A 24,739-nucleotide genomic window follows, 5' to 3' on the forward strand; every position below is an offset into this window, starting at 1 on the left:
CTCTTTAAATTTTTCAATAGCTAACAATATGAAGACGTCATACAAAATTATGGCTAGTATCGTATAATAGATGGAATGTCTCTGGTTATGTTTTCATTTAAGCTCAAATGTTAAATTGAATGTCCTATTAAGAGCTCAAAAACAAGTAGAATATTCATACTGAAATGTATTTATTCTATGGACAGTTTTCAAAAATCAGTTGGATTTTTATCTGTAAGCAAAATACAAACAAATGAATTGCTGCTATTATAACTCATAAAAAAGTATAAAAGAGCAGAAATGCACTACGTGATATAGTAATCATACAGGTCATTTTACCAATGTTTTAATTACAGCCTCACATATTAAAACTTTACAACAGGTGATATGAAAAATGTACAACGCTTCTCTTTTCATCATGGATATATCACTTCATCTGGCAAGAAAATACCCCCATTGCCTTTTCAATTGGCTCTGACAGTGCAACAAAGTGTCTCTGCTACTTCTTCTTACTTTTGATAAGTTTTGTAGTATCAAGGAGTACGTAGTGTAAAAATACATCAATCAATCATGAAACCATCAACCTTGATCGTGGAATTTTTCATTTACCATAAAATATCCCCTTTATCACACAAAAAAAAACATAATTTAATTGTTAAACATCTGAGGTAAAAACAAATACATAAAAGGAGGATTTTTTTGGAGTGCCAGTTTTACACACACTTTTTGAGCAAATGGGTATTTTAGTGGAAAGAGGAGGTCCCCAACTCTACAAAACACTTACAGTAGGTTACATTTACAGTTTGATGACATATGATGACATAAATGATCTTATGGCAGTTTATGTCTCAGTCTGTCCATTCCTCCATTCCTCCATCCAGCAACCCCCACAATCCCCCATCCCCAAGACATTTTTCAGTTCCCTTTTTCCTTAAGATATTGTCTCTTGCCTTCATGCCATAGGATGAATGCACTCAGATATCACATTGGCCTGAAATGCATGATGGTTTAATGGAGAGTTTCCATTAGACAATTTGTTAAACAGTTACATCTGCAGGAATGTAGGGCAAGAGAAAAATGGGAAAAAGGTAGAAAGTCTCATAATATACTGGCCAGTGTGGAAACAAGTTTAATGTGTGGGTTACTGGTATCCAGTATTGTACCTGTAAGTCATTCAGTTCAGGTGTTCTTCTCTGGGAGAGGTTAGAGCTGCAAAAAATGCCTGTTGAAATCCATTCATTGTGTCCAGTAGTTGGGCTGAACTGACAACTTTGACCTCATAAATAAAGCTTTATCGTTAAATAAAAACAGGGCATTCCTTCCCCTGTGTGAGTCAGGTACACCAGTCCTTTCACAAATGTGCCCAAAGTCAGTTTTGAATTGACAATTGAGCGGAGAAACACAAACAAACAAACAATAAACAATCAATGGGCATTTGCCTACCGACTTTTCCTCATAGCGCAGCCTATTTTATAGACAAAATCCAGCTAAGGTATCTGCCCCTTTACATGTCTACGTAGGTATTCATATCCGTCTATAACAATGGACAAGTTCTTTGTAAAACATTCTAATTCTTACACACTTCTTAAGTGYAACTTAGAAAAGCAAYGTGGAAAWTATGCTTTTATTTCTATTCCTCTTCTTTGAGATAAGATAGATATCTTCCATTCATTTGGCTCAGTAGATGGAGACCTGGGACAGAACCTGGGCATGGGCCTGGATCTGGGAGGGGTGTGGCTGCTGGGGRGCGGGTTGGGGACTGCCCATGGAGGCGGAGCCCCCCACTGATTGAGGCGTGCTRGGTGAGTGYTGTGGTGGGGAACACTGGGACTGGTGCTGTTGCTGCTGTTGTTGGAGATGCTGCTGCATCTGCTGCTGGTGGAGCTGCTGCATCTGCATCTGGTGGAGTTGCAGTTGCTGTTGCTGCATGTCATGCCTCTGCTGCTGCTGCTGCTGCTGCTGCTGCTGCTGTTGTTGTTGCTGCTGTTGTTGCTGCTGCATGTTGTGTTGCTGCAGCTGCTGCTGGAGGTGGTGCTGGAAATGCTGATGCTGCATCTGCTGCTGGATCTGCTGGTGGTGCATCTGCTGCTGCTGCATCTGGTGGTGCTGCAGGTGTTGCTGCATCTGCTGCTGCTGTGTTTGCTGCTGCTGCAGCTGCTGCATGTGCCCCCCCACGCCACCCTGCATGGGCGGGCTCATCTGGGACACGGCCGTGGGCTGGGCTCCGGCCACCATGGCCCCTCCTCCACCACCTCCACCCATCTGGTTCAGCAGCTGGGATGGCACACCGTTGGGCATGTTCTGGTGCTGCACCGCCACCGAGGTCACGATCTGGTTGCCCCCCAGCCTCATCTGCAGCGGCTTGGGGGCGATGGCCCGTGGCATGCCGTTCTGGAGAGCCTGGGCCATGGAGGACATGGAGGACATGGACGGGTGCTGGGAGAGTGGCGAAGGCAGCATCAGACCTGGGGACAGGCTGGTGGAGGCCAGGGTCTGCTGGACTGAACGGATGGTCTGAGCCTCTGCTGATTCCTGGGCAGCCTGGAAGGGAAACAACAGCATGTTAGATACAGACTAGGAATGGACACTAGACTTACTCACTAAACAAATATGTTTATTTAGACAATAGCCTGAGGTAACAACGTCTAGCTATAAATCCTCTTACTTTCTAAGATTGCAATCTTGAAAAGATTCATGATGTGGATGCAGCTCGTGCAGGAACATTTGAATATCTAAGTTTACTATTTGTCACAATGAAATTCAAATCAAATCAATGTTTATTTGTCACATGCACAGGATACTGCTGTTATAAACGGTACAGTGAAATGCAGCGCTCCTCAACAATGCAGTACAAACATCAATATCAATAATAATCAAGTCAAATCAAAAATATAACAAGTAAGAAATAAAAGTAGGGTTCTTGGGCTTCTTCCCAGCAGTTCACACTTCTGTTGGCTGAAAAGTGAAAGCAGTCTCACCTTTGAAACCAGGCTGGCGCGGTAGGCAGCGAGGGCTTTTAAATATTCCTTTTTAGCAGCCTCTGTTTTGCTTTTATAGCCCTGTTATGACAAGACGGACAGGTGTGAATGACAGGTGACAAACAAAGGATCACTCTGTAAAGAGATACAAGATATAACTGCYGGCATAGGCAGCACAATATAACTGACTAAAAAGCCTTCTACTTTTGAWKTCTATATTCATCTATTTATTTCTGTAGCTCTCGACATATTGATTGGGAAAAGAGCAGGCAGGAAAAATTATACAATCTGACTTTATGCATCCCCTTAGAGCAATTACTGCTAATTACTGATCATCATGCATTTGCTTCTCAATCAGATATAAAAGTCAAGGGCCCGTATTCACAAAGCATCTCAGAGTAGAAGTGCTCATTCAGGATCTGGTAAGTCTCCCCTGTCCTGTTCATATATAATCGTATTCAGTGTGATCTAAAAGGCTAAACTGATTCTAAATCAACACTCCTAGTCTGAGATGCTATGGCTGCGTTTACACAGGCATCCCAATTCAGATTTATTTTTTCTTCCACTAATTGGTCTTTTGATCAATCACAGATCTTTTCACATCAGATCTTTTTCAGAGCTGAAGAACAGAACTGATCCGAAAAAAAGATCAGAATTGGGCTGCCTGTGTAAACACAGCCTTTGTGAATGCAGACCCAGTGATGTAAACGTCATAGTGTAGGATTGCTCTGACAGATAATGATGGATTACCTGCTTCTGTTCCTCTCCCAAGCCATCCCACATGGAGGCCACTATCTTGGAAACCTCTCCGAAGGTGGCGTTGGGGTTTTGACCCTTAATGGCGGCCTGTGTGTCTCTGAAGAACAGGGCGTAGGCTGAAACTGGCTTCTGGGGCTCATTGGGGTCCTTCTTCTTCTTCTTCTTGGGGGTCTTGGGCTTCTTCCCAGCATCTGGCGCTGGGCGCTTCTCTCCTGCCATTACCTGTTACAAGAAGAGTGATCTGGTTTAGACAGATGAATGTAATTCAATGGTGACTTGTAGTGCCAGAGGAATGTGCATGTGACACTTTACTGACACAACCACTCTCAACAAATGTATATGAATATCAAGCAGTCACTGTGCTATTCAATCAGGTCTATTTCACACTAAAGTGAGCACAGTCTTAGTGCAGCCTTCTTTAAAATGTGTTTTTATATAAGGCAGTTTCATAGAGTTTTCCTCACTCACCCTATTGTCCTGGTCTTGGTCGTCCTCGTTGATAGAGCTGGAGGGTGAGGGCGTGGCCGACTTGCTGGCTGGTGGTGAGGGCGAAGTATGGGGGATTTTGGGTCCTGTCATGTTCAGGCCCAGCTGGGCACTGAGCTGAGACTGGTTGATGGTGGTCAGCTGGTTCCGGGACATCATACCATTGGGGTTGTTCATGCTGATGATGGATCTCATGACCATGGTGGGGTTAGGGGGGTACTGGTGGAGGTGGCCCTGCATGTTCTGAATCAGAGGAGAAAGAGAGGGAAAAGTCAGTAAATATGACAGCATCTTGTAAGAGACCGTACTGTATCTGTAGCCTGGTCCCAGATCTGTTTGTGCTATATAGCTATTTGTTTGGCATGACAACCAAATAGGAGTTGGCTATACAGCACAAACATATATTGGACCAGAGCATAACAGTACAATAATCTGGTCATCACATTCTTCCAGACTATCACATGGCCACAATGCATCACATAACATAACACATGGCCCTGGGTCTTTAACTTCTCCCATTATCAACTATGATGAATTATCTTGAAACCTGAGTCGCCAGTTTGATAGCTTCACAGCTCAATTGATACAGTTCACAACACTCTATTGTATGGAAATCTGTGGCACAGCTTTGACTGCTCAGACCCTGGTGTATAATGGACAGAGTTAGTACCCTTGAGATGGTTAGGCTACATAACCTCTAATACCAGGACAAAAACATCTGTATGCACAATGACTACCTCGAAGACATTTAGGATTTAATGCCATGCAACAAATAAAAATGCTATACATTTCTGTGAAGTTCTGTGACATTTTGAAGGTTATACATTTCCCCTGGCTGGCAGACRGGGGCACAAATGATACCTCCTCCAGTATGTTTAAAGATTAAATGCTATCTGCTGGCAGGTTTCATAGATCATACTTTAACTGCCAAAGAGTGAAAATATATTTATATACTGTATAATCAACTCTATAATTCAACTGTCTGAAGGGATACGATTGGCGTGTCATGGGCATTTTTCTTCCTCTTTATACAATGCTGAGTATATGATACCATCAATACCATCTTCATATTTTCTAATATATCTTCCAGATAAAACATTATGGTTTTCAAAAGCTCTTTGTGTAAAGGGAGAGGTAGATGTTTGCATTGATTGCACTGAGGATGGAATTACATGGCCTGCCATTCTCTCAGAGGGGAGAATGATCAGGGATGCAGCGGAGCTGACAGGAAATAGTGAAAAATAACCAAACACAACAAAAATGTGATTTGTTTGGGAGGTGTGTGTGTGTTTGTGTGGTGTGTGTGTGTGTGTTTGTGTGTTCTCCCTGGGTATCCATCTGGTATTCAGCAGCAGCACAAACTCCATCTCTCCCAACATCAACACATCATATATCCACACACCTTGCTTATTGAGAGAACCTTACGAACCCTGTCTTCAAAACAATATTCAAACACCTTCTCAGAACAGAAACATTGAATTTACAATCCATTTGTCTCCCATCTTTCTCATATGCCATGTCTACTACCTATCACAAAACAGTCTACAAGGCAGAAATGTATTCAATATTTACATAGAAATACTCCGCCAGAGACGGAATAGAATACAATTTAATGATGCAAACATGCCAACCATTCAATTCTCTCTTTGAATAAATAGTGAAATAAAACATGCCAACCATTCAATTCTCTCTTTGAATAAATAGTGAAATAAAANATTCAATTCTCTCTTTGAATAAATAGTGAAATAAAACATGCCAACCATTCAATTCTCTCTTTGAATAAATAGTGAAATAAAACATGCCAACCATTGTCACGATCGTGTTGACGTGAAAGAGAGGACCAAGGCGCAACATGACTTGAATACATCTTCTTTAATTATAACGACGAAGATGAACACGTAACACTTAACACACTAACCAAACAACAAACGTGAAMCCTAAAACGCAAGTGCACACACAAACTACTTACGTCGACATATACATATACAATGACCCACAACAGCTAAAAGCCTATGGCAGCCTTAAATATGGTTCCCAATTAGAGACAACAGAAACCAGCTGTCTCTAATTGAGAACCCATTCAGGCCACCATAGACTTTCCTAGAAAACTACACACACCCATAGACACAGCTAGATACATACACTCAACACAAACCCATACACTACAACCAACACCCCGCTCTACCATATAATACCCCAAAATACACACATAACCCATGTCACACCCTGACCTAACTAAAATAATAAATAAAACAAATAATACTAAGGCCAGGGCGTGACAACCATTCAATTCTCTCTTTGAATAAATAGTGAAATAAAACATGCCAACCATTCAATTCTCTCTTTTAATAAATGGTGAAATAAACTCAAGCAATAGGATAGCGATGTAATGTTGATTTACATATCTTCAGTTTTAAAATGTTCCACTTGATGTGTAAGTCTCATTGTCACCTCCAGTAGTGAGCTAAGTTAGTGCTCTGAGTGACTCTCTGCTCATTGAGAGCATCACAGATGAAACACACTGAGCTCTTTAGCCATGGCCATCTGTGTAACAACATTTCAACACAATATCACAATGATGCAATATCACTTAGAGCAATGACACATCCTGCCATTTSTGTCAAATGTTGAGTTTTCTTCATAACAGCTATGGCYCTGCCCTACTCAAAGATCGTTTGCCTTTCAAAATGTATCTTGTGTTTGCTGGCTTTAGTGATAGCTGGCCTTTTTGTAAATGGGTTTGTGGTGAAATAGCTTACACTAGTGTTACAATAATATCACATAACCCAGCCTGCTATACAGACTATAGTGGTATAATATTATAAACTGGACTGGTGGCTACAAATACATCTACGGCTCTTTACAGCCCAACTATTTACCTAAAAGAGTGAGTGATTCATGTAATCTATATGAAAAAATATATATATTTGCTATGTAACTACAGTGTTAAAAAAAGTACCATGCATGTAAAATGTGTGTAACATATATGCTGTATGTAACAAAAAAAGCTGTACAAACAAAGTTTGAAGAGGAGTGAGTGATTATAGAGTAGGGGAACATACCCTAGCTTAGGCCTAATGTTAACACATCTATGTTAACAATGCTATCAAAACACCCCTGGATAATACTAGTCCCTGAGAAAGGAAATACATCATTTCCAGCTACAGTGGTTGTGAATGTAATGTGTGAATCTGCAACAAGTCTCTTAATTTATGTCCTTCTGTCCTCTCATTTGCATTTTAATTAGAATATTACTTGYGTCCCAAATGGCACCCTATTCTTTATATAGTGCACTACTTTTAACCAGGGCCCATAGTGCACTATGTTGGGAATAGGGTGCCTTTGGGACGCAGATATTGTCTGCAGTCACAGCAGACATCTAAGAAGATAGCTTGATAGTCATCATAAATCTGTAAATAAGTCCTTATCTCGAATGCACAGTGGCCAGATGTGACAAGCGGGGCAGCAGGTAGCCTAGTGGTTAGAGCGTTGGACCTATAACCGAAAGGTTGCTAGATCGAATCCCCGAGCTGACAAGGTAAAAATCTGTCATTATACCCCTGAACAAGGCAGTAACCCACTGTTCTTAGGCTGTCATTGTAAATAAGAATGTGTTCTTAACTGACTTGCCTAGTTAAATAAAGGTAAACATTTTWAAAAAACAAGCCAACCCCTTCTCTTCTCTCCCCTATCAGGCTCCATCCAGCTAGTGTGTTTGTATACATGGCCATGTGTATCAAACACAAGTAAACCCAGAGTCTATGCAATCTACTCTCCAATCAATAAGGATTTGTGATGGAAATATTGAGATGGAGACTCTCAACATCTACAGTGGGGCAAAAAAGTATTTAGACAGCCACCAATTGTGCAAGTTCTCCCACTTAAAAAGATGAGAGAGGCCTGTAATTTTGATCATAGGTACACTTCAACTATGACAGACAAAATTAGGAAAAAAAATCCAGAAAATCACATTGTAGGATTTTTAATGAATTTATTTGCAAATTATGGTGGAAAATAAGTATTGCGTCAATAACAAAAGTTTTTCTCAATACTTTGGTTATATTACCCTTTTGTATTCGGCAATGACCAGAGCGTCAATCACGTTTTCTGTAGTCTTCACAAGGTTTTCGCACACCTGTTTGCTGGCTATTTTGGCCCATTCCTCCATGCAGATCTCGCTCTAGAGCGTGATTGTTGTTGGGGCTGTTGCTGCTGGGTCAACATGGACTTTCGACTCCCTCCACAGATTTTCTATGGGGTTGGTATCTGGAGAACGTGGCTGGTCCACGCCAGGACCTTGAAATGCTGTACTTACGAAGCCACTCCTTCCGTTGCCCGCGGCGTTGTGTTGTGGGATCATTGTTCATGCTGAAAGACGGCCAGCCACTGTTTCATCTTCATGCCCTTGCTGATGGTAAGGCTTTGTTAACTTCTGGTCCCAGCTCTCTGCAGGTCATTCACTTAGGTCCCGCCCGTGGTGGTTCTGGGATTTTGCCACCGTTCTTGTGATTCATTTGAACCCGACGGGGTGAGATCTTGCGTGGAGCCCCAGATTCGAGGGAGTTATCACGTTGGTCCTTGTAGTCTTCCATTTCCTAATAATTCCTCCCAACAGTTGATTTCTTTCAACCTAAAGGCTGCTACCTATTGCAGATTCAGTCTTTCAGCCTCGTGCAGGCGGTCTACAATTTTGTTTCTGGTGTCCTTTGACAGGCTCTGTGGTCTTGGGCCAAGTGGCGTTTGGCAGTGTGACTGTTTGCGCATTGTGGACAGTGTGTCTGTTTTACTGATAACACAGTTCTACAACAGTGTGCATTAAATACAGGCTAACGAGTGGAGGACAGAGGAGCCTCTAAAGAAAGAAAGTTACAGGTCTGTGAGAGCCAGAAAAGTCTTGCTTTTTGTAGGTATGACCAAATACTTATTTTCCACCATAATTTGCAAATAATTCAGTAAAAATCCTTTTGGATTTCTCTTTGGAATTTTTTCTCATTTTGTCTTCATAGTTGAAGTTGTACCTATGTGAAAATTACAGGCTCTCTCATCTTTTCAAGTGGAAGAGAATGTGCCCATTGGTGCTGACTAGAATACTTTTTTGCCCCACCACTTGTCATACCTTTAAAAAATCTAAGCTCAAGGAGGCCAGCAGCAAAAATGATAGCAGCAGCAAGTCATGTGTATACCTGTCAAGCTCACAAGAATTGGCTTGTTTGATAGAAGGTTGTTGCTTTAGCTACACATCCCTCTCCTCTCCCCTGCACCAAAGCATCCCAACCCACTATGTAATAAGATGGCAAATAAAACCCAACAATAGCCGATGACCTCTTCCACAACACACTGGCTAATAAAACACAGCAGCTGACTGATAAACTGCATATTACTGCATTCAGAAGAAGTACCAGTAGATTAAAATCTCAAAGCAGTGATGTCAATGAAAAGGCCTTGGGTTCTGGTTCTTTGAAGATATTGGAATCAGCTTTGGGGAGGTGGGGGAATTATTACCAGTTGGCACTGTGTGAATGCGTAACAGTCTGAAAGAATGTTAACAAGTTTAAATTTCCATTCAATCATTGACAGACGGCTCTTGAAATGTTCCATTGCAGAAGAGGCGGTAAATCATCTATATGGTCAATTATAAGGATTGAGCCCCCAGTAACTTTCGCCTAGCATGAACAGGTCAAGTCCTCTTAAGATAGTTTATTCAAGCCCTCTGCAGCATAGGTCCTTACTATGCATTAGGCTTTTAAAAACGGGTACATCTTATTTTCTACTCCGTTTTGGACTCTCCTGGGCCGGCAGACCTTGTGCTTTAAGCCAAATGAGAAAAACATGGAATTTAGAGATTGCTGCGGTTAAAGGGCTATAATAGCATGAGATAAAAATTGTTTTTCGACTCCTCTCTCCTGTCTCTGGCTTTAACCAAACCTCACAGTATACCTGTGTGGCTATAACACAGTCACAGTCCGTTCACTGGACTATCCCCTCTCCATCCAACCCACCAACCCAATAACAAATTCTCTTGCCCTTCAGCAACCCGCATTTTAACTTGACCTTGAAGGGCTTACACATTCCCATGCCCCTTCCCGCTCCCGCCATTAGTTAATGCCGGCTCCCCAAAAACCCTTCCCTTCCCCCATTTCTCCAGTGCACGCTGGTACTTTTAAAACTGTTTCAACATGATATCATTTATTTCAATCTTGGCTGCCTAAAAAAAACTAAATTACAGAATCAATCTACTGAAGGTCAGGTTGAACTTCATTACAAAGTATTGCATGCCTGCCATGATATCTTTCATTTCTGACTGACCCAAATATGCACAACATTTGTCTGGCTGAAAGTAAAAAGAGAAGAAAGGACGAGGAAAAAAAAAAAGACAGAAAAGAAAAGAAATTGATCGTACAACTGATGTTAGTGCTACCTCAGCTGGAAGGAAAATAACGAGAATGTAAAAAAAAAAAAATTCTGCACACTGGTCATATTCCTTTTATTCAAGACAGTCCTGTGACGGGGTCAGAAACTAGGGGATTACTTCATAGACTATCTGTACACTAATCAGGGTTGTAATTAACATACTGTACATACAGTCAGCTACAAAAGCTCAGGTCCAGACCAAATTGCATGCCACTTGCTGGGTGTTGCTATAGAAGCAAAACAAACTTCGTGGATGAATGTACTAGTCTAGCTGTGGCTAAAATTTTGTGTGTAATAAGTCATAGGGTACGTACGCAAACTGATGCAGATTAATTCCCTACTTGACTACACTTTTGGCCAAAAGTCAGTATTAGATATTCATGAAAAATAAACATGCATCTTTGCATCAATTTTGGGCAAACAAACCTACAGAAAGATACGCATTTTTACTCCATATTCATTCTATTCAAGCGGGAGTATTGCGCTATTTGCTAAACTCAATTATGAAGATGTGGACACCATTAGAACCTTTTTATAAGACAAGCCATGCTTCTTTTACAAGGGAGGAAATAGGGAAAAGTCTGAATGCTCTGTTCGGATACTTAGAGAGACAGAATATTTCAGAAAGAAATAGCACCCAGGCGGGTCTGTGCAGTGCATGCGTGAGAGAGAGATGAGAGAGAGAGAGGAGAGAGAGAGACGAGAGAGAAGAGAGAGAGAGAGAGAGTGAGACTGAAGAGAGAGAGGAGGAGAGAGAGAGAGGAAGAGAGAGAGAGAGGAGGAGAGAGAGAAGAGAGAGAGAGGAGCAGGAGGAGAGGAGAGAGAGAGAGAAGAAGGAGAGAGAAAGAGAAGAGAAGAGGAGATGAGAGGAGAAGAGAGAGAGAGAGAGAGAGAAAGAGAGAGGAGAGAACGAGAGAAGAATGAGAGAGAGAGAGGAGAGAGAAGAGAGAACGAGACGAGAGAGAAAAAATGAAAAAGAAAGCGAGATTGAAAGGAGCTCTAAATAAATAGATACTGGCAGTTCCACCTCCAATAGTATTTGGCACTATTGACAGAGACCAAATCACAAATCAGGAGGACACATGCTGCGAGACACAAATGACAGTCAGAAGCTTGTTAGGAGAGCAGATTAAATAAATAATGACTTGCTTTCTGCCAGCCCACAGACATGTATTTCTCTTTGTAGAACTATAGTATCTGTGGCCAATTTGCTAGACATACATGGAGCATTAGGGGAAAGGAATTAGTGGAACACTTGGCAGAGCAACTACATGGAGGGGGATTTGAAAATGGTACAGGTACATTGTACACCTTTTGTTTGTTTTTTTGTCATGGTGGTGCAGCGAGAGGCTATCACAGTTACAAATTACCCACTGCCACAGAGCTAAGAGAACAGAGAAAACTATTTGGGGAATATGAAAACTGTGGCTGGTTGGGAAACGTACTTACTATGGTTTATTTGCATGGTTTATTTATGTGTCCTTGCAGACGTTTCAAATAAGAGATACACAACAGTGTAGTGTACATAATGTTGTCCCCCAATGTCATTCCACTGACAAAATGAACCTAAAACGTAATAACACTTTTATAAACACTATATAGTTAATTAAAATAGTTACTTCCCTCAACCCTTTTCAAATCTCAAACCAAAGACARTGGCATAAATCAATGTAATTTCCCTGCATTGTCTCTGTGTTCAGGACTTTTGGGGATCAATCCCATATCCAGAACATAATGGAGTTCACGGTCGGTAAGCCTTTCTGCCTTTCTGTCTGTGGTCCAATGTTTGCTGAGTGATAAAGGAGCAGAGCAGTGTGCAACAGTCTCCCAGTGACAATGCCACGAGGCAAAGGAGCAGAAACCTCACATTCTTTCCCTGTAGTTTTAATAGAGTCTCCTTACAATCAGAGACATGAGCCATGCAAATGGTGCTAAAGAGGAATAATGTTGGAGAATCAAATCTAATCCTCCACCAAGTCGTGAGAACAGTCAGGACCGTAATTGTGTCAAGGTTCCGTTTCTTCTCCAGATGTAAAAAAGCTTAACTGACCATGAAATGAAAATTCTTTAGGCAAAAGCCTTCCGGGGCTCGGTTATGCAGCACAGATATTTTAAAAGCTGCAATTATTTTACATGCCAGCAGCTTGGAAGGGAGGAAAAAAGGCAATGAAATGTTATAGTGCCTGCCCATATCGGAATGTAAATACATATTCTGTAATATCATATGCGATTCACCATATGTGTCTGGTTTAAAAGTGGGGGGTCTGAAATACATTTTTACATGGATAATATGGCTAAAACTATCATGATATTTTTGTTCAATGTAATGTAATGCAGTTTACCCCCCAAAAAACACAGCATCAATATCATCATCTCTCTGTTTATAATGCTTTTTGCTTCCATATTTTCCTCCTATAATAATCCCATATTACTGTAATAGTGTCAGCGAGTGACATTTCCACGTTTCCTCCTCAATGCATTTCATCCTCAATGGCATTTAAGAATGCTTTTTCTATCWAAATGTTTTGAATCTATAACATACAACTCTATCAACATAAAGAAAGTGATTACCGGGTTCCGGAACCATTCCACAGTCTCATCCACATCAATGGACAGGAAGGCTAAGCTGGATATCCATTCATTGACTCCCTTTCTAAGTACTCACACCGAAAGGTTAATTCTAGTAGCATCRTGTTATTTAACCAAATACAAAACCTGGGATTCTGAACTCAAACAAAGCTCTGTCTGTCAGTTGACTGAGTGCATTCAGGCTCTGAGCATAACAACATGTAGATAAAGGCATGGAAACACATCATGTGACAGTGGAGGGGACAGGACAGAACAGAATGATTCATCAGCATCTACAGAACAGGGTTTCTGGAACCAACATACATAATACTGTATACGGACCCATGAAACMGTKGCAYTTTTTGGGGACTCACTTTCAYCACTCCCTGTGGGGGGAAAATACATTGTGCCATCATGCCCATGATCCATTMATATCTTTTCCTATTACAAAGAGGGTTATTTTAGTAGGCTTTGTTTTTCCTTTATAAACCCAAACAGAATTCAGTATTTACATACTGTGACCATTGTCTAGCTGGCATTGTGATACTATTCCATCCTCCAGCTTTATAAACGGGCCAGATGCTGTGCCAGATGCAGTAACAACTGGAGGTGTGCACTGAGTGCAGTGAAGGTTACTCTATGGCCTAATAAAGGGTAAGGGTATTCTCCTGGTWCTCAGATCATACTGTAATGGTCACATGGGCTCTCCTTTTTTATTTATATGTTTATATGACAGCACCTTGATCCTGTACCCAAGTGTTGGTGCTTGGTACTCTATTTTCTCTGTGCATKAACAAATMYRTCARATTGACACCTTATACCCACCCTACCCCTATAATTATTGAAGAGGTGCATGACCTAATAGCACRCTGTACTTGATGCCTATGCATGTGACCGTAGTATCTATTAAACCCCTCAACCCTAAGTGTTGGTCCAGTCTAGTACTCACCAATGGCAGGCCGTTGATGCTGGAGAGCCCCTCCTGGTCCATGAGGTTGCGTGAGATGGTGATGGAGGGCAGCTCMAGGCTCTGAGGGGGGAACTGGGGGGTGAAGGGTCCCCTGTGCTGGAGCGGGTGCCCCGGGAAGGGGGAGTCCACATCCGATAGGCCCAGGCCAGACTCTGTCTCTGGAGGAGGGGTGATGGGAGGGATCTCAAACTCCTCGTCTCCCAGGCTGGGGGTGTGGAATGTCTAGAGAGCAGATAGGGAGAGGGAAGTACACGGTCATATCTTTGGATTGATGTTTGCGAATCAATACAGATCATGTGTACTGTAAAGGAAACTAGTAGTGAAAGTTGGCTGAGCGAGAAAAAGGAAGGAAAAGCACACACCCACATCAATGGATTAATTTATGAACAGTACTGTCGCTACAGTCCTAGATACTTTATAGTGACATTTAGCTAAAACTATCTGCAGATGTAGGATCTTAATTTGAGCTAGTTTTCTAAAGCAGGAAAATTATCCTGCAGCAACAGGACATGTGAATTATTATGTGGATTATAATTAATGGAAAAAATAGACAAATATGCACATCCAATATATCAGGTGCAGGCCAGAAGAATGTATCAAAGAAAAAAGAAATGTCCACAACTCTGGTATGATCCCAATGATCATGTTACAGATGTAGGATCTTAATTTGATCACCCTGTTGTAGGAGAACTTTCCTGCAATGCAGGAAATGTTAAATGTGGAGTGTATTTGAGGTTTAAAAAAGGATTCCGAAGTTTGTAATTTCCACTTCAAAATTTCAGAGTAGATTTTTCCTTATGAAAAATGTATCAACCCCTACAAAAATGTCCATTAATTATAATCAAATGAAAAAAGGAATATCTGCAACTCTGCTATGCTCCCATGGGGATTTAATCAGACGCACAAAACAGACAACATTTCAATCCGAGTTGGAATCATTCTTATCTCTCATACCTGCATGAAGCCTTCCTTTCAGGGATTTATTGTTTAAAGGAGGAGAAGTTCGGTGGAGTGGTACTAACACTTGTCTATAACCATACAGAGATGTAACATTTCTTAAAACCCATTAAAGTCCACTCTGAGCAAAGTAAGGAGGGAAGAGGGGGAAAAAGCAACTACAAAAAAGTTAAGAAATCATGAGAGAGGAGAGGATACATGATAAAAGCCCTTTAATCTCAGGGATGGAGGATGTTGGGTCTGAAGTGGGAGAAAATACACGTCACAGAAACATGGGTTTAAAGAAAATGTTCTGAGAAATATTACGCTTGGCCAGAAGGGTTTCTCATTGTTCCCCTTGGTTGAACCCTTAAATCTGCTCATCAAACAGTCTAATCCCTCTGCCTGCAGAATTCAAGTTTTTGGTCACACTTAATTAGCTTATTTGGATTCTTGGAGATGGTACCAACTGCTCTGTTCACCGACTGCTGGTCTTGTCTTCATTGGCACATTCCTTAAGCCACTCTGTAAAAGGCCAACGTATTCACATAGCGACCCACAATGACCACATCTGAGTTACATGCATATAGGACACGCCACAATTGGATACAGCCACTACTAGCATGGCAGTGAAGATACTCTTTCCTCAATATCAAAGGTCTGAAGTYGAGTTGAAAAAAGTATTTCAGTTAGCTTTAGGTCAGTGTGTTGATATCAGTGTTAATACACTTTTTACCAGGACAAGCTTAGAGGGGAGGCAGAACAGAAGTCCATCAGCCTCTCTCTCTCTCTCTGTCTATTTCTCTCTCTCTTTCGATCTCTCTCTTACAGGCAATGAAAAAACCTAAGGCAGTTGCAGCAGAGCGAATATGCCAGCTTAGTCCTTGATTAGAGAGTAGTAATGTTTCTGTTGCTTGCTTTGGCACACAGACACTTGAAACAAATTCATTGCCTACTCAGGGCAGCTGTCTTGACAAGCACTGATGAATTCCAGAGGCAGAGACAGCTAATAGAGTTGTATTTTCCTGTTCCCCTATTTTCAGACCACTTTTCTGATGCTTTCTGATGCTTGTTTCACAGCTGTTCAATCAGTCCTCCTTTCTGAAGAAGCCACTGCATGTTCATCATAGCTCTGGACTCTGGCTTAAGGCTTCCTCATGCTTCGGTTTTGCGGGCGCCTAGTAGAACTCGACTATGTGAACCAAACTAGTGTGCTCGCATACCTTCGACCTTTCCTTGAAAAGACATTCGCTTGAAAAATTTGAAAAAATAGGCAATAGTACTGGTTAGTCCATCTTGAGACGCCGTAACCAGTATAGAATTCCTCAAAATTAATCTCCTTTTTACGCTGCTGCTACTCTCTGTTTATCATATATGCATAGTCACTGTAAGTATACACTCATGTACATACTACCTCAATTGGGCCCACCAACCACTGCTCCCGCACATTGGCTAACCGGGCTGTCTGCATTGTGTCCCACCCACCACCCGCCAACCCCTCTTTTACACTACTGCTACTCTCTGTTCATCATATATGCATAGTCACTTTAACCATATCTACATGTACATACTACCTCAATCAGCCTGACTAACCGGTGTTTGTATGTAGCCTCGCTACTTTTATAGCCTCGCTACTGTATATAGCCTGTCTTTTTTCCTGATGTTTTTATTTCTTTACCTACCTATTGTTCACCTAATACCTTTTTTGCACTATTGGTTAGAGTCTGTAAGTAAGCATTTCACTGTAAGCTGAAAGGTGAATACCTGTTATATTCGGCGCACGTGACAAATAAACTTTGATTTGATTTAAGATTAATCTAAGATAACAAAAAAATAATCTCCCATTCATTTTGATGTTTTTGCCAAGGAGATCTTAGTCGCGCAACTTTACAACTAACTAGGATGTTTAGTTTAGTATTTCTCAAGTGAAAAAATGTGCATGAAAACAAGTCGTCTATCGTTGAATGACAACAAACACTGTTGTCATTCATTGAACAATCCCTACTGTTGACCAATTACAGACGAAGGGGGATAGATTTGGCTTGCCTCAATAAAAAATGATGTGTGTATGAACAGCCAAAAAAAAAMCTAGCCGGAGGCCAAAACAAACAACATTTTCACAAAATGTCATCATAATATATGTATGAACTGTTTCTGTTGGGAAGCATGCGGACGGTTTTATACTGTCTGAGAAAAAAGGGTTCCAATAGGGTTATTTGGCTGTCCCCATAGGAGAACCCTTTTTGGTTCCTTGTAGAACTCTTTGTGGAAAAGGTCCTACATAGAACCCAAAAGGCTTTTACCTGGAACCAAAATGGGTTCTCCTATGGGGACAGGCAAAGAACCGTTTAAGGTTCTAGAAACAGTTGAAGTCGGAAGTTTACATACACACTTAGGTTGGAGTCATTAAAACTTSTTTTTCAACCACTCCCCAAATTTCTTGTTAACAAACTATAGTTTTGKCAAGTCAGTTAGGACATCTACTTTGTGCATGACACAAGTAATCTTTCCAACAATTGTTTACAGACAGATTATTTCACTTATAATTCACTGTATCACAATTCCAGTGGGTCAGAAGTTCACATACACTAAGTTGACTGTGCCTTTAAGCAGCTTGGAAAATTCCAGAAAGTGATGTCATGGCCTTTAGAAGCTTCTGATAGGGCTAATTGACATATTTGAGTCAATTGGAGGTGTACCTGTGGATGTATTCAAGCCTACCTTCAAACTCAGTGCCTCTTTGCTTGACATCATGGGAAAATCAAAAGAAAAAAAAAGTCTGGTTCATCCTTGGGAGCAATTTCCAAACGCCTGAAGGTACCACGTTCATCTGTACAAACAATAGTACGCAAGTATAAACACCATGGAACAACGCAGCCGTCATACTGCTCAGGAAAGAGACATCTTCTTAGAGATGAAGCGTACTTGTGCGAAAAGTGCAAATCACTCCTAGAACAACAGTAAAGGACCTTGTGAAGATGCTGGAGGAAACAGGTACAAAAGTATCTACATCCACAGTAAAACGAGTCCTATATTGACATAACCTGAAAGGCCAGCAAGGAAGAAGCCACTGCTCCAAAACGCAATAAAAAAGCCAGACTGCGGTTTGCTACTGCACATGGGGACAAAGATCGCACTTTTTGGAGAAATGTCCTCTGGTCTGATGAAACAAAAATAGAACTGTTTGGCCATAATGACCATCGTTATGTTTGGAGGAAAAAAGGGGGACGCTTGCAAGCTGAAGAACACCATCCCAACCGTGAAGCACGGGGTGGCAGCATCATGTTGGGGGGTGCTTTGCTGCAGGGAACTGGTGCACTTCACAAAATAGATGGCATCATGAGAGAAAATTATGTGGATATATTGAAGCAACATCTCAAGACATCAGTCAGGAAGTTAAAGCTTGGTCGCAAATGGGTCTTCCAAATGGACAATGACACCAAGCATACTTCCAAAGTTGTGGCAAAATGGCTTAAGGACAACAAAGGCAAGGTATTGGAATGGCCATCACAAAGCCCTGACCTCAATCCTATAGAAAATGTGTGGGCAGAACTGAAAAAGCGTGTGGAAGTGTGCGAGCAAGGAGGCCAAGTGGGAAGCTTGTGGAAGGCTACCTGAAACATTTGACCCAAGTTAAACATTTTAAAGGCAATGCTACCAAATACTAATTGAGTGTATGTAAACTTCTGACCCACTGGGAATGTGATGAAAGAAATAAAGCTGAAATAGATCACTCTCTCTACTATTATTCTGACATTTCGCATTCTTAAAATAAAGTGGTGATCCTAACTGACCTAAGGCAGGGAATTTGTACTAGGATTAAATGTCAGCAATTGTGAAAAACTGAGATTAAATGTATTCGGCTAAGGTATGTATACTTCCGACTTCAACTGTATATATTTTTTCTAAGAGTGTAGAGGAGAGCAGGATAAATTGCAGAAAGATTGAAACAACCATGTACTGTGCTCTACTCGACTACTGCCATCTTATTTCATGTTAACGCCACCGAAAAAGCACTGGAACATTTATTTTATTTTAATTAACTAGGCAAGTCAGTTAAGAAAACAATCTTAACTGCCTTGTTCAGAACGGCAGATGTTTACCTTGTCAGCTCAGGGGTTTGATCTTGCAACCTTGCAACCGTTTGGTTACTAGTCCAATGCTCTAACCACTAGGCTACCTGCCGCCTAACATGTTTTGTCTCCGTGCCTAACAATGAAAACACAAAGTGTTTAAAACATAAATAGTGTAAAAAGGGAACTGTCATGACTCAACGGTGTAGAGCTACAGCCAGGGCCACATGGCAGTGATCAGGAGAGAACATCATCATCACAGGCTTCATTACCAATCTGAACCTGTCATTAGAGAAGAATGATGTGCAGTAAAAAGGGCCTCTCTGTTTGTTTGGCTGGTTTCACAAGCCTCAGAAGGATACTTTAAGGAAGGAAAAAAGGACATCGCCATTACATTAATTTGTATTACTCTCTGACCTTTTCATATGGGTACAACTTGCCAAGATCTGTGTGGAAGAAGCTAAACCAGGACAGTGAACAGAGCTGGATAGGGATGTTGGACCGTAGGCTGAGGCATTGTGGCCTGAATTATAGAGGCAAGCAGGATGAGGTTTGAGACAGCCTTCCCTTAGATGAAGGTGAGCAAAGGTGAGTTCCATTTTTATAGTAAAACAGAGCAAATGTGACTGTGACCTTCAAGATAAACAGATCTGCCCCTGGAGGGCAGGAATAGAGGACTGTTATTTTCCTAGTTTCTGATAAATAGTGTAATGGAGGGAGGGAGGGAGAGAGGAAGTGAGATCGCTATCAAAGACTGGTTGTGTTCCTCATCTCCCGTCCATAATGATGATCCAAATTAACATCTGCACAAGTTGGGAGCTGAAAATTGAGACATGAAGTTAGCTAAGGCTCGTCTGGGGTACGGAGGAAGTGTGTTAGCTGTCAGTGCAGGGCAGGCCTCTCTTCCTCAGGGGAGAGGTGCCAGACTAGGAGTGCTTCTCTGCCTGCCTGCCTGCCTGCCTGGCTGGATGGATGGATGGCTGGTGGAGCCCAGAGAGTAACACACTGTTACAGCATTGCAGCATTACTGCCTGGTGTCACTTCACATAAAGCCTGGCTAATTCTGCACCAGGAGCAGTTTAGAGTCGCTCTGATCTCAGACTAAGAGACGCACAATCCACTTCCTTCACATCAGCAGCCTGGTTATCCATTTAAATTGTTATGAAAGCTCAGCACAGCCAAGTGCCAAGCAAACCAGATGCTGGCTTCATGTTTGTGTGTGTGTGTCCATGTCGGTCACTGTGTGTGTGTGTGTGTGTGTGTGTGTGTGTGTGTGTGTGTGTTGTGCTGTGTCCATGTGCGTGTGTGTGTGTGTGTGTGTGTGTGTGTGTGTGTGTGTGTGTGTGTGTGTGTGTGTGTGTGTGTGTGTGTGTGTGTGTGTGTGTGTGTGTGTGTGTGTGTGATGTGTGCGTGCATGTGTGACGGGTTGTTCCATGGGCAGGCGGAGGGTCCGATGGCATAGGGAGCAGAGAGGGCTTGTAAGAGGGAGCTGAGGCCAGACCAGATCAATCCAGCATGTCTGGGCAGATGTATAGGGAATCTCCCAAGCAGCCACAGAGCCCCTAGTGCTGTATGATAGAGTGTGTTGTTAATTCACAGGCAGCATTACGTGCATGGTGAAAAGGCCATTAGGTTTATGACAAACACATTGGCTCACTGCTAAAGTGTTGACTATTGGAGCTAACAGGCAAGGATTATGGAAATGTTCAGGAAAAGCATGAGATGATTAATGGTTGAGTTTCAGATGCTTCTGATCTGATGTGTTTCTGTGAACCATCGAGGACTCCACTCTTCTTCATATTCCTTCTATCTAGAACATGTATGGTGTTCTCACTCCAATATCGAAGACAGCAGCAAGAAAAAGCTTTTGAGGCAATATCGCCAGCCTTTCAATAAACTTCTGTAATCCAATTCACTGATGCAATAACCAAGACTTTGTTAAAGGCAGAGCCATGCAATTACTGAATATAATAGGCCCCGGGATCAATAGAGCCAGGATTGAGACTCCAGTTTCCAACATCTAGCGAGGCAGCGGAGCTTAAAGCTACTCAAATGATAACATCACTGGGCCCGCAATCAACATTTCAAATTTGTAACCATCTCAAACCATTTCTACATAGATCATTACTCCTGTCTAATTTGATTGGAAGGGAGAAGTGATACCACCGCTGAGTGGAATTGAATCCCGCTGTACAGTATCATGCTCTCTAAGGAGAGCAGTCAAGCCTCCCTGTTAGGATGGGTGTTTTAACAGGAGCACACCAAGGTCATCTTATCTCATTCTGTAAGTGCAGAAGGTAATAACACACCAGCCATCTACAGTAAATAGCCAATGTTATTTTATCTTTTGCATATGACGTTTTTGGTTGATTTTTGATACACCAGCCATCTACATATCCAACGTTATTTTATCTATTGGATAAGCATATTGGTTTATTTTGATACACTAGTCATCTACAATTCCAATGTTATTTATCTATTGGATAAGCATATTGGTTTATTTTGATACACTAGTCATCTACATATCCAATGTTATGGTTATCTATTGGATAAGCATATTGGTTTATTTTGATACACTAGTCATCTAAGTATCTAATATTGTTTTATCTATTTGAATAAGCATATTGGCTAATTTAAAGATGTTCTCTGAGTTTGAGTATACCAGTGAGTAAATAGCCAGTAGTGTTTGTGTAGAGATGACTCAGTGTTCTGTATTATACAAGAGTTGCAAGAGAACTGGATGTTTTTTTTTACAATTACCGTTAGCCTCAATTGTCTATGCAGAATGCAGTTGTATATATTTAGCTGCTGTCAAAGTCACTCATTCATCATGGAGCCAGATCCATTTTGGCTGGTGCTGGTACAGAAGCCTTCCCTTCCAGTGCACCCAGAGCCAAGGCCTGTCACATTAACTTGATTAATACAGCGTTACAGTAGAGAGAAATCTCATTTTAGTGTGAAATTACACAACTCAAAGTGGAAAGTCACTTAAATTTCTCCTCAGTTCAGGTTACAAGAAACAATACTTCACACACTCCAATCCTTTTTTCATTAGAAAAAATAAATAATCTGTGCTCTGTCTGTGGTTACACTCAGAATTTTAAAAATCTTTCTCTCTTTACATGTACATACGCACGCACGCACACACACACAAAAAGTGGGCTGAAGTACAATGCCATCTGCGCCGTAACACTGGAAACAGTTGTTCCTTTTGATAAAATGCAAATGAGCTGCTTGGCTATTCTATTAACTCTCCTGTCCTCCCCCTACCACCCGCCCACCAGCCCCCGCCTAGCCAGTCCAGCTACACTGGGCTTTCACAGCCTGGGCTGAATGCTCTCTGAACAGCTTGTGATGGCGTGGCCTCGACTCGCCTCACCACAGAGGGCCTCGACCATAGAAGTAGAGTTACTAGATTGGGTTTTAAAAAAGCCCCTTTGACCATGGCACATTGAGTTGCATGAGGATGCCGGTTCTAGTAATTATATTTCTTTGGCCTCAGCAGCCCCTGGACATGGAGGATGGATGCACCTAGTTTGAGAAAATGTGTTGGCAAATGGAACATCTTCCTATATGACTCTATTAAGGCTTTGTAGTTGGGTCAGTCTGTGCAGTCCCTGCTGTACTGTAACTGCTTGACTGAGTAGCATCACCATTGAGGTAATGAGTTAAGAAACTATAGCTTTCTCAACCATGGAGAGAGATGAGATGTGTAACATTACAAAGGAATCTGTTTTCCTCTTCTCTATGGCAATACTGAGGTTGCTTGGTACATGGTTGAGAGAGCAGGCTAGATCAGTCTCTCTTTAGACAGCACCATGGTACACTAAACAGTATGAGATTGCCCTGTTTTGAACTACTGTGGATGGATGATGGGTATTTTTGGTGCACTTATCCCTAATGACAGGGCAGGAGAGAGGGTGGAGGTCGACTACACTGGTATATTTAGCACACTGTCGAATCCTCAGTCACCAACGCTCAGAGGGACATGAAATGTGAGTTTGGCAGCTCATCAGAAGTAGTCCCAAACCTTCTCTATGTGTCCTTACCATAACATACACAGATCATTCAGACACGTCTAAAGTCATGCCACATGACATTCAAGGCATTGGAACTGCCAGGCAAGACAGTGAGTGATGGCACGTGTTTCTCTTCAGGTTCCTTGATCATGTCTTGGAACACGAGGGAAAACAGGTGTTTACATCCCTAACTTTCTGACACCTCACCTTGGCTCACCTAGAGACATCACAAGTCTTTCAGAAGAGAGGGCTCTATATTGAACTTGACTAATCTTACTAAGTATGAAGCAATTTAACAGCAATACAACAAAGCCTTACTCGACGTTAAAAACAATTGTAGCCTATAATTTGCTATAGCTTGTATGCCAGTACACTGTCGGAAAAAATAGTAGTTATCTCTGACATCTTCATCTGATTCATTGACTTCCCTACATCTCCATTATTGGCCTTGACATGATCAGAATGTGGAGAAGGGATCAGAATGTAGAGAAGGGATCAGAGCGTGGAGAAGGGATCAGAACGTGGAGAAGGGATCAGAGCGTGGAGAAGGGATCAGAACGTGGAGAAGGGATCAGAGCGTGCAGAACGTGGAGAAGGGATCAGAACGTGGAGAGGGATCAGAAACGTGGAGAAAGGATCAGAACGTGGATCAGAACGTGAGAAAAGGATCAGAACGTGATCAGAACGTGGAGAAAGGATCAGACGTGGATCAGAACGTGGAGAAGATCAGAACATGGGAGAAGATCAGAACGTGGATCAGAACTGGAGAAGGATCAGAACGTGAGAAAGGTCAGAAGTGGATCAGAACATGGAGAAGGGATCAGAACGTGGATCAGAACATGGAGAAAGGATCAGAACGTGGATCAGAACGTGGAGAAGGGATCAGAACGTGGAGAAGGGATCAGAACATGGATAAGAAGATCAGAACGTGGAGAAGGATCAGAAATGGAGAAGGGGTCAGAAGTGGAGAAGGGATCTGCAGTGGAGAAGGATCAAAGGATCAGAACGTGGAGAAAGGATCAGAACGTGGAGAAGGATCAAGAACAATGGAGAAGAGATCAGAACGTGGAGAGAGATCAGAACGTGGGAGAGATCAGAACGTGGAGAAAGGGATAGTGAGGAAAAGCTGGAGAAAGGATCAAGACGTGATCAGACATGGAGAAAGGATCAGAACGTGGAGAAGGGATCAGAACGTGGATCAGACATGGAGAAAGGGATCAGAACGTGGATCAGAACGTGGAGAAGGGATCAGAACGTGGAAGAAGGATCAGAACGTGGAGAAGGGATCAGAAGTGGAGAAGGATCAGAATATGGATCAGAACGTGGGAGAAGGGATCAGAACGTGGAGAAGGGATCAGAACGTGGAGAGGGATCAGAACGTGGGAGAGAGATCAGAACGTGGAGAAGGATCAGAACGTGAGAAGAGAATCAGAACGTGGAGAAGGAGATCAGAACGTGGAGAAGAGATCAGAACGTGGAGAAGGGATAGTTGAGGAAAGTGGAGAAGGGATCAGAACGTGGAGAAGGGATAGTTGAGGAAAGTGGAGCTCTCTCGTGACA

At 42.0% G+C, this 24,739-nt stretch overlaps 1 protein-coding gene across 1 annotated transcript; it reads right to left on the minus strand.

The window, feature by feature from the left end:
- Nucleotides 1–309: 309 nt before the first annotated feature.
- On the minus strand, nucleotides 310–15,111 carry LOC112069312 (TOX high mobility group box family member 3). The gene is made up of 6 exons (XM_070438505.1): nucleotides 15,106–15,111; nucleotides 14,131–14,373; nucleotides 4,185–4,445; nucleotides 3,708–3,938; nucleotides 2,958–3,038; nucleotides 310–2,520 (listed from the first exon to the last, which is right to left on the minus strand). The coding sequence occupies exons 1-6, from the start codon at nucleotides 15,109–15,111 to the stop codon at nucleotides 1,657–1,659; spliced, it is 1,686 nt and encodes a 561-aa protein (XP_070294606.1). The 3' UTR covers nucleotides 310–1,656.
- Nucleotides 15,112–24,739: the final 9,628 nt, after the last annotated feature.

This window comes from Salvelinus sp. IW2-2015, unplaced genomic scaffold (genome assembly GCF_002910315.2).
Source record: "Salvelinus sp. IW2-2015 unplaced genomic scaffold, ASM291031v2 Un_scaffold970, whole genome shotgun sequence".
Classification (NCBI taxonomy): Eukaryota; Metazoa; Chordata; class Actinopteri; order Salmoniformes; family Salmonidae; genus Salvelinus; species Salvelinus sp. IW2-2015.